General features: G+C 40.8%; 3 protein-coding genes across 3 annotated transcripts; 1 reads left to right on the top strand and 2 right to left on the bottom strand.

The window, feature by feature from the left end:
• Nucleotides 1-5,019: 5,019 nt before the first annotated feature.
• On the bottom strand, nucleotides 5,020-6,401 carry LOC130691154 (WD repeat domain-containing protein 83-like). Its single transcript, XM_057514063.2, has 5 exons — nucleotides 6,184-6,401; nucleotides 5,986-6,121; nucleotides 5,586-5,920; nucleotides 5,398-5,506; nucleotides 5,020-5,334 (listed from the first exon to the last, which is right to left on the bottom strand). The coding sequence occupies exons 1-5, from the start codon at nucleotides 6,263-6,265 to the stop codon at nucleotides 5,079-5,081; spliced, it is 918 nt and encodes a 305-aa protein (XP_057370046.1). The 5' UTR covers nucleotides 6,266-6,401; the 3' UTR covers nucleotides 5,020-5,078.
• A 106-nt stretch (nucleotides 6,402-6,507) lies between these two features.
• LOC130691152 (isoaspartyl peptidase/L-asparaginase-like) lies at nucleotides 6,508-7,960 on the bottom strand. The gene is made up of 5 exons (XM_057514060.2): nucleotides 7,782-7,960; nucleotides 7,530-7,724; nucleotides 7,384-7,461; nucleotides 7,104-7,323; nucleotides 6,508-7,052 (listed from the first exon to the last, which is right to left on the bottom strand). Exons 2-5 carry the CDS (start codon nucleotides 7,720-7,722, stop codon nucleotides 6,611-6,613), a joined length of 933 nt encoding a protein of 310 aa, XP_057370043.1. The 5' UTR covers nucleotides 7,723-7,724; nucleotides 7,782-7,960; the 3' UTR covers nucleotides 6,508-6,610.
• A 542-nt stretch (nucleotides 7,961-8,502) lies between these two features.
• Nucleotides 8,503-9,743, top strand: LOC130691153 (ribonuclease H2 subunit A-like). The gene is made up of 3 exons (XM_057514061.2): nucleotides 8,503-8,777; nucleotides 8,849-9,376; nucleotides 9,443-9,743. The coding sequence occupies exons 1-3, from the start codon at nucleotides 8,645-8,647 to the stop codon at nucleotides 9,700-9,702; spliced, it is 921 nt and encodes a 306-aa protein (XP_057370044.1). The 5' UTR covers nucleotides 8,503-8,644; the 3' UTR covers nucleotides 9,703-9,743.
• Nucleotides 9,744-10,241: the final 498 nt, after the last annotated feature.

The following is a 10,241-nucleotide window of genomic DNA, read 5'->3' as shown; positions in this document are numbered from 1 at the left end:
GCCGAATTTTCTCTGTTACACTAAGCAATCTTCTCTGCTCGAAGAAATTTTAAACATTGGAAAACATTACTAGAGAACTTTAAAGCCATTTTTCTTGGTTGCTTGGTTATTGTTATAAAAAGGAAATTTTGTTCAAGAATTTTTCCAAGCAGAAGGGGGTATAGAATAAATAAAGGGGAATCGTTCAACTAAGGCGGAGAAAAGGGAAACATATCTAAACGAGGCGAAAGTGACCAACCGGAGAAAGTGAAGGCATTTAAATCTTCTTTCTCCGTAGCTATCCCACTCCCCCATCTCCCCTATTCCTTTCTTTCTATTTATCTGTATTGGAACAGTTTTAAGTCTTTTCTCTTTTCAGAGGGTTCCTTAGACGAAGAGAAAAGGGTGTACGGTTATATGCTTCCTCCCTCTAACTCTACGACAACCATTCTTTTTGTTACCTATCGGACAAGCAAATACAACGTGTACCTCTTTAAGAACCCTGACCATGTAAGACCGACTAGGCGACTCATTGGCGCCCCTTACGAAACGGAAAGTTACAGTCTTCGTTTTTCCTCTACCACCCTGTTCCCACTACACTTTCTCTATATTTAGTTTTACTCACTTTTACGATGATGAGGGGTATCTTTTGTATGACCACTGGCCGGCTAGAACAAGACACAGACATGCTAATTCGAAGGCATGTTGAAGAATTACAGTGTTCAGGGAGAAAGGGAGATCCAACACTTTCTCTAAGTCCTTGACGCTTACGTACGATCTTTTCTCAAAATCTTAACGGTTCCGAGTGTGTCAGAAAGTAGAGACTAAAATTAATTGTATTCAAAACACCCGCAGATTGCTGCGCCCGCATTGGGAGGCGTACCAAGGTGAAACGGTATATTCGTTCAATGGCAATCCAAAAATTATTGGCAGAAATTTTTTATAATCATAGCTAACATCTGCGTTATCGAAAAGGCGTTTATGGAAAATATAAATAGAAAACCTGTTTGGGTTTACATAGACGCAGTCAAAACCGTTAAATACGGTAAGATTCTAACTGCTAGGATCTCCGTGGCGTGATAAAAAATATCGGTTAAAGATGTGTAGTTACTCATTTTAAAATTATAAATGTCAGTTGATGATCGCCAACGGTCGAAAATTCAAAATTCAAAATTATTCCGCGCAATCGGGATTTGATGTTGCCGAATGTCCGTCTGCTACCGTGCTCGAAAGATATTGTAAATTTTTTTAAAATGTTGGTCTTACAATTAAAACATTAAAACTAATGAATAAGATGTGATTAATTAAGTAAATTTCAAATCAATCATTTTTATTGTTAAATTGTTTCTGGAAATGATTTAAAATTCATCTCAAGCCGTGAATCTCCACTATGATGGACACGTCGTGTGTCCCCCTACGCACATAAGCAGGCATCGGAAATGGCAAATTTCGTACAAGTTTTTTTTGCAGTCAGCAATCAAAGCATTCATTGTCTTTTCCAAGATGTCTTCATCTGTGAAACTATCATCTAATGTGATCAGTGTAGTGGCCTTTGGAGCAGGTGCCGTTGCGATCGGATGGCTAGGATGGAAAGCCTATGCTAAACTGAATGCGCGCATCGTGCAAGGAAAGGTTGTTTCGATTGACGCCACATTACCGGAAGATTGTCCGGCAGTGTATGAGGTTAACAACGTGCCTCTCGAAGATAACGAGAAAGTAGTGGACGTTCCGGAAGCTGCAGTTGGCGATTTGGAAGAGGAGCCAAGCTGTGCACCATCGTTGAACGCTGTGCAAGATCCTTGTGCAGCGGACGCCATCGCCGATCTTGTTGTCGTCATTGTTAACGAGGATACATCACCATCTCTGGACCAAGCGTGCGATTCCGTCAAAGAGGTCTCATTGCCTGAGCCAACTGCTGATGAAGCCTGTGCAGAACATCCTGTCTCTTCCACCCGGCACGAGCTTGTCGAGGATGTTCTTGTTCCTGCAGGCGGACAGTTGGTTGATGACGTTGCTAACGCTGTCCCAAATGCTCCTGCTCGTCCAAGTCGTATAAGGAGACCACAAAAGGCATTGTGGAATGCCTCCTACCAGCGTAGACTGGCCAGAAGAGCGAAGGAGAGGGAAGAAGTGGCGGCCATGGAACAGCAAGCATCCAGCAACGTCGGTTCGACCTCTGAGACCGTTGTTACTGCCACCGACGAGGATGCCACGGCCCGAGCGAACCCCGACTCTGTCTCCATTGAATCGGCTGATGTTCCCGCTAGTGAGGAGCCTACCCCCGTTTCCAGCCAACAGGAGCTTACTGTTGCTCCCGTTCAAGATGGACCTGGTGATGTAGCTGTTATGTCTCTCGAGGACCATGGGAAAGTGGTGGTCGTTCCGGAAGCTGCAATTGGCGATTTGGATGAGGAGCCAAGCTGGGCACCATCGTTGGACGCTGTGCAAGATCCTTGTGCAGCGGACTCCATTGTCGATCCCGTTGCCGTCATTGTTAACCAGGATACTTCACCATCTGTGGACCAAGTGTGCGATTTCGTCAAAGAGGTCTCATTGCCTGAGCCAACTGCTGATGAAGCCTGTACAGAACATCCTGTCTCTTCCACCCGGCACGAGCTTGTCGAGGATGTTCTTGTTCCTGCAGGTGGACAGTTGGTTGATGACGTTGCTAACGCGGTCCCAGGTGCTCCTGCTCGTCCAAGTCGTATAAGGAGACCACAAAAAGCATTGTGGAATGCGTCCTACCAGCGTAGACTGGCCAAAAGAGCGAAGGAGAGGGAAGAAAGGGCGGCCATGGAACAGCAAGCATCCAGCAATGTCGGTTCGACCTCTGAGCCCGTTGTTACTGCCACTGACGAGGATGCCGCGGCCCGGTCGAACTCAGAATCTGTCCCTATCAAATCGGCTGACGTTCCCGCTTGTGAGGAGCCTACCCCGGTTTCCAGCCAACAGGAGCTTCCTGTTGCTCCGGTTCGAGATCGATCTGGCGATTTAGCTGCTATGTCTCTCGAGGAACTTTCTGCCGTTGCAGCCGAGGATGTTGCTTATTGGCCGAACAAGACGTGCTGGAATATCAGCTTCCAACGACGATATCTCGTGCGACTGAAACTCAGCCTAAAAGGGCAGTCGTCGTAGAAAAATCGGCTAGTAGAGCCTTTTTGTTCTCTTTCCCAATATCTGAGCAGAAACCGTAAACCAAAATTGTCTTGTACATATTCCCTTTCGGTTTTGTAAGTCTTGTTTCCCAAAATTCCTTGTATATAGTACTCCCCTTCGGTTTTGTACTTTCTTTGCTACATTCACAGCAAAACCAGTTCATCAAAATTTTCTTGTACATATTGCATTTCGGCTTTGTAAATTCAGAGCAAGCTTGAAATTTTATCTTCTGTACATATTCTTCCTTTTCTGAATGCTTTCCTGTTAAAATTTTTGATGTTTCATGATTTTCGGCAAGTCACAATTTTGTCTCCTTTTTTTTTGTAAATACCAATAAAATTCTTTGTAAACATACACATTTTGTTATACGTTCATTTTCTTTTCATGCTACGCGCCACATTATTTGACGTATCAGTAAGCAGTAAGCTCATATTATTCAATGGTACTTAGCATCCCCAGCGTAAAGGCTGCCTCTCTGTACCACAATAATGTAACCGTATATTCTTTAGGATATATGAGCACGATGAAAGAACGCTTTATATCATTAACGAAACACCTCAATTGAGTACAGGTTTCCGTATGTTGAGTATTGTTGTAACATCCTTACCAACAGCTAACGACGGGGATTCCTTTGTTCCGATGCCAGCAGCACTTTGGGCAAGAAAGGTTGTTGCCAAAGTTCAAGAGTCGTAAGTACAACAACGTCTCACAATCTTACGCGTAAACGTGCCTTAAAAAATTTTGCGGATCTCAGTTATCACACGGTGTGCCAAATCGAGATCATTTGCCGAGTGCAATACATCATAAAGGTCGACACATGTAATTAAGGTCAGACACAGTTCATCAAGGTTTTCATCAGAATACTTTTGGCTTTGCATAGGTTTCACGGAAGAAATGTAACTTGTTTTCTCATCACCGTTTATTAGGGCATCTTGAAACACAATCCACCATCTCGATTATCGTTGTCGTTTCTTTCCGTCTAATGACTCCGACGGTCGTCATTGGTGATAGCTTACTTCGATAACGTAGTGAGAAAAAAGGATGGAGACAGAGTAGTCAAGTTTGTGTTCCCTTGTATTTTCTAGATGGTTTAGGAAACAAAAATGTGTTGAAATTCAAAGAAAGAAAAGATTGACAACAGCTAACTGACCACTCTGCGTTGAAAGATCCAGTATACCGTATAGCGTACACGTTCGAGGTCGTTGTCCTCTTCCAGGTCGCTTCTAGTATGGATATCTTTTTAACCATCACTTCCTGCCTAGTTTTTTTTTTAAAGAGCGTTTCTGCCTTGCAGGAAAATGTTATCCCTATCATGCATACCCTGCAGCTAATTTTCTTTTTCTTTGAAATTTTAAACCTAGCTGTCGTGCTGATGATTGACGATTTGCCCACTGAAGGTTACTGACCTAGCCCGGTTGCTATTTTTTATCCATCTTCTTGTCAAATCACATTACTTTTGTAAATTGGAAAGCCCCCGGCGAAAAGACGGACTTTATGACGAAAAACCACAGCAATCCACGTTCAACCAAACGGTAAATATATACTTACATATAAAGGACTAATCTTAATTGTCCTTGTCTTGGTCTAAGTGCATCTTTCCATCGGGAAACCTGCTCTAGATGTATTTGTGGAGAGACAAAAAAACGGATGAGTCCAACGGGAAAACGAGCTTATTCAAGTTTTTAAGATCCCTGATAACATAATACATGTGGGATGTTGGATAATGGCGTAATGGTCGTTAACATCCTGAAAATTTTTTGTTATGGGGAAATATAGAACCCCGTCACAACCTGAATACGATAATGACTACCTGGATGTATAGAAATGATGTGTGCATCATATGGAAAATAAGTAACGGCTGTTTTAAAGCAAACTTAAAACAAGTTGTATCAAAGACGTTTTTATTTTACAACGGCACGTTCCAAAAAGTATAAAGTATAAAATTACTTTTCGTCTTCAGGTGCGTCCTTCCACAAATAAATGCTATTTTGAGCTGCCGTTAGGATCCAAGCCTGAGATGGGTGTGGAGATATTGAATGGACAACTTTTGAGCCAACGTGTTCCAGTCTTGCGATGAGTTGGCCTTCTACTAAGGACCAGATATAAACGGTACCGTCTTCTGAACCCGAAATTACGTGGTTATCGGTATGATCAAGACAACAATCGATTTTGTATTCCGTGTTGATGTGTCCAGTGTACCTGAGGAGATAATACATCAATAACCTTAAATTCGAAAAGATAAAAGGAAAAAGTTGGTGTTACTCTTGTAGCAATTCACCAGTATCCTTGTCAATCAAACGAAGGGTGCTATCTAGGCATGAGACGAGCAGTCCTTGACCGTCACGGGTAAACCAAACCGAAGTTATAGGTTCTAAAAAACAAATGAATCCATTTTTTACACCCAATATAATAGACAAAACAAAATTCAGTAAAAATTTAAAAGGACTTACTAGCCATTTCATCACCAATCATTTGTCCATTTCTAATGTCATATCGTCTGATTTGGCCATCTAATGATCCAGTTAGAATTTCATGGTCTGTGACTTGGACTGAGCTGACACTGTCCTTAGCATCTTGCATTATTTGAAAAGCTTCTGGTTTCTTAGATCTACAATCCCAACATCTGATTGATGTGTCAACACTGCCAGATATAGCTACTGAAGAATCCTCATTGAACTTTACACAATTGACAGTTCCCAAATGCCCACGGTATTTACGTAAAGACTGCCCAGTTGCAACATCCCACAGAATAATTGTCTTGTCCATTCCACAGGAAACTATATGGCTTAAATGAAATAAGAATATGTAATGTGCTCTTATTTTAACAAAAGATAAACCACTATACCATACCTACTGTCACAGCTACTCTGGGCATCCAATACTTCATAACCATGACCAGAATATGTTTTCAATAGTGCTCCACGATAAGGATTCCATAATTTAACACTTTTATCTGATCCACATGTTAGGCAATATTCACCTTCAACTACAAACAAAAGGACATTGCAAATATTTACTTTTTTTGTGCAAAAACCGAAAAACGTTTACCATTAAATCTTACTGCTCTCACAGCTCCTTGTTTACAAGCAATTTCTTTGGTCAAATGGCCTACATAGCTTTTGGTCGCCATGCTATTCCACTTTCAATAATGATAAAAACCAATATTCTAATAGTTCTTGTAGTATTTCAGTTACTTTATCTTCAAACAGTATATCAGATATAAAAATAAACAACTCGTGTGAGGCCGTTGCTGTAAAAACAAACCGATTTCGTCTGCTATGTTAGAAGAATTGAAATAATCGTCATATATTTTGCAATGAACCATTCAACGCAAAATTAAATCAGTCCCCAAATGGTTAGCTTAATTTTGTTTTTGTTTTTAAAATTTTTTATTAGCCAATTTTTGCATACTTGCACTAGTTACAACAGAATATCGCAGCAGTTCTTTTCATTGGGGCCTTGGCTTTTGGTATCTTCATATACTTTCGATTTCATCTTCATCTGGATTTATACCCGAATGAATTTCACCATTCTGCGCGTACGCCCAAGCCATGCGTTTAGAATTGAAATATATTCCTACTTCCCCTTTATTTGAAAGAGTTATAGCTCCAGCAGTGCCTCCAGTCCTTTTATTCATATTCGTTAGCGCTAATTCCGTAGCCTGTTTCGGGCCCAAACCGGACTGCATGAGTCCAATGATATGATGGCATAAACACACTCTGGCGATAGACTCGCCATGGCCTGTTGCCGAAGACGCCCCTGAAGCGTCATCGCAATACCCCCCTGCACCAACAAGAGGAGTATCTCCAACTCTTCCAGGAAGTTTCCCCGTCATTCCTCCAGTCGATGTTGCGCAAGCCATGCGGCCATGACGATCAATGGCTACCGCACCAACAGTTCCATACTTGGTTTCCTTGCTAAAATTGCACATGTACTATGATATAACTTTAGTACGGAAAATTCATTACCCAACTTCACTGGTAGCTTCCCCCTTTCCATGAAGAAAATCTTCCAGTGCCTGACGAGCGAAGTCTGTAATCAACTCGTCGTCAGGTACAAACGGCACTCCTTTTTCACAAGCAAATGTATTTGCGCCAGGCCCGGCTAAAAAAATGTGAGGTGTGCTATCCATCACTAGTTTGGCAATCGACACTGGATGGGCTACGTTGCTTAACCCAGCAACAGCGCCTAATATATGTTCGGATTATGAGGAGACTTTTCGTTAGTGCGCTGCATTATCATATGTACCTGTTTTTAGATTTTTCCCTTCCATGATTATAGCATCCATTTCGATAGTTCCTTTAATCGTCAGAACTGATCCTTTTCCTAAGGGGTACGAGAAACATAAAATCGTTATAAAAGTGCATTCAAAATAGATACAGCAGTGTTTGTACCCGCGTTGAAAGCCTCGTCATCTTCCATCACTTTTATGGCAGCTTCCACGGCATCTAGCACGCAACCTTCGCTATTCGATAAAATTTCATAGCCAGTTTTAACAGCTTTTCGAACGCCGTGCATTTTCAGTGGAACGCGCCATTCGGGGATGTCTCCAGCACCACCGTGAACGAGTATGACTGGATCAATCATATCTGTAACACGTAGTGAATTGGCAAAATATGCGTCCTTGGGGCAAGAAATCGGAATACCTGTCTTCAGAGGGATGCGACTGCAACAAAACTACATTCAAAGACTGACAGTTCCGCCCTCTCAACAGTCGCATAAATAGCACATCACAGACAAGGGTTAACCACCTTTTGGATACAGTTATTGACAGTTCGTCCACCCAAATTTCAGATAAAAAAAATTTAAATCCCTTTTCAGCAAAGAGAACAACAACGGCTAATTTCTAAATAGAAGATTAGCGCAGACGGGCTGAATGCCTGAAACTGATTATGGTTTTACAAATGTTGCTCTGCTGTCATACCGTATCATCACGCCTGCTTCCCTTCTGTATAGTTTTTATTTCTACTCCGAGATGGCAGATGAAGCAGTCGTCGATCTTTTGTCTCTCTTACAATAGGGATGTAAAGCAAATATTTTTTAAAATGGTTGCATCTTATCAAACTGGTCAAGTTAGAAAAAATTGCAAAATCATGTTATTATAGGCAAACTGCTTGCTTTACCTGTAAGTTACGGTTAAAGTGGTCTGAAGGTTCGCTTCTGGATTTTTGGCCTCCCGGCCATTTTGTGGCAGGTGAAGCCTAAAAAACCATGCATTGTTCTTTCGGTTATAGGTAACCACAGGATTGGTATTAGCTTGTTTGTAGATTTGGCGCTCCCATTTTTTTTTCAACAATATAGCGTTACTTTTCCTCCAAAATCTACAAAGAACTCCCCTCTATGACTGGTATCGGATCTATAAAATAACAATTGTAAGTGCCAGCTGGCAACGGCGCACACCAGACGGAATAATTTTTACCGCCAAGTTTTTTCTGTAACAAACAAACGAAATTTCTTCTTTGAAAGGCAAAATTTGCTCTAAGATAAGTATCAGCATTGGAAGAGAATTATGGAGGAAGGTTTACGCTCATTTTCTGAACGTAATAACCGCAATATTACTATAGTATCGAAAGTACCTGATGTTTGTCGTAACGAAGCCTGCGCTTTAGGAATTGACGAAGCAGGGAGGGGACCAGTATTGGGTAATTTTCACAGCAATGATATTTCTCTTATTAACATAATGAACATGAGGCTTTATCAAAAATTATTTTAGGTCCCATGGTATATGGAATAACATATTGTCCAGAGTCTCGAGCAGAGGAGTTGAAAGCTATAGGGTGTGCTGACTCCAAAACACTTTCAGAGGATCAACGTGAAAAACTCTTTGAAAAACTAGATTCACTTAAAGACTTTGTAGGATGGGTTGTAGAAATAATATCTCCAAATTCAATATGCAATAGCATGTTCAAAAGGCTCAAGCACAGTCTAAATGAGGTTTCTCATGATTCTGCAATTGGACTCATCAGGAAAGCACTAAGTTTAGGAGTAAATGTCACTTCTGTTTTTGTTGACACTGTTGGTCCACCTGAGAAATACCAAGCCAAGCTCTCAGCTATTTTCCCAGATATCAAGATAACTGTTTCCAAAAAGGCTGATTCTCTCTTTCCAGTTGTCAGTGCGGCAAGTATTTGTGCTAAAGTGGCACGTGATAAAGCCTTGTCTAGTTGGCAGTTCAGAGAGTCTCCATTTGTTGATTTAAAAAATACTGAAGACATAAAATGGGGAAGTGGCTATCCAGGAGGTAATAACTTTGAAGTATTAATTGTTCAATATGTAGTTGCTCATACATTTGTATTTGGATGAATAGATCCTACCACAAAAAAATTTCTGGCCCAAAACATTGATCCAGTTTTTGGTTTCCCTCAACTTGTCAGATTTTCTTGGTCAACTTCTGATCAACTGTTAAAATCCAAAGGTGTACCTGTAGAGTGGGAAGACACAGAAGAGCAAGAAAATCAGGCAGTGTCGGTTAAGACATTCTTCCAGAACTCAAGTAAAACGAATACGCCAAGGAGACACCCATATTTTGCCGATCGCAGACTGAAACCAGCAACTAAACTTGTTTGAATACTAGTTGATCGAAAGTAATAATAACTGATTTTTCATAAGTGCTGTGGTAATTATAGGACTCTATTTATGATAGATTTTTTTCAACTGCAATTTTTTCAACTGATTTTAAATTTTTAAAAGGAATATATAATTTTATGCGTCACCTTCAGTCGAAAGGTTACGCTTTGTCTGAAGGCTTTAAACGTCGCGACCTTCGATTAGGACTGTCCGACTGTGCTTCGCAATACATGCGTCAGAAAATGTAAGTAATCAGGATTCGTTACCAGGCCAACAGCTTCATTTGTATCTGGCACTGATCCATGAACAATCGAAAATGATAAGGAATTCAAATAGAACATTAGCATTCTTCCAAATTCAAGAACATAAGTGTATTAAAATCGGCTTGTCAATGCTGTACGGCTGTATATTTAAATTGCAGCAGACGATACCATTATAAGTTGTGTTTGCCGAAAGTCGAATGGGTCTTCTTTAAACTTCCTAGCACAAAGTTTGTTCTAAAAGCATTGATTTCAAACATAGTAATTCAGAAAATCTAT

This window comes from Daphnia carinata, chromosome 1 (genome assembly GCF_022539665.2).
Source record: "Daphnia carinata strain CSIRO-1 chromosome 1, CSIRO_AGI_Dcar_HiC_V3, whole genome shotgun sequence".
NCBI classification, from domain to species: Eukaryota; Metazoa; Arthropoda; class Branchiopoda; order Diplostraca; family Daphniidae; genus Daphnia; species Daphnia carinata.
The sequence above is the reverse complement of the archived record's forward strand: the minus strand, read 5'-3'. Positions and strand labels throughout refer to the sequence as shown.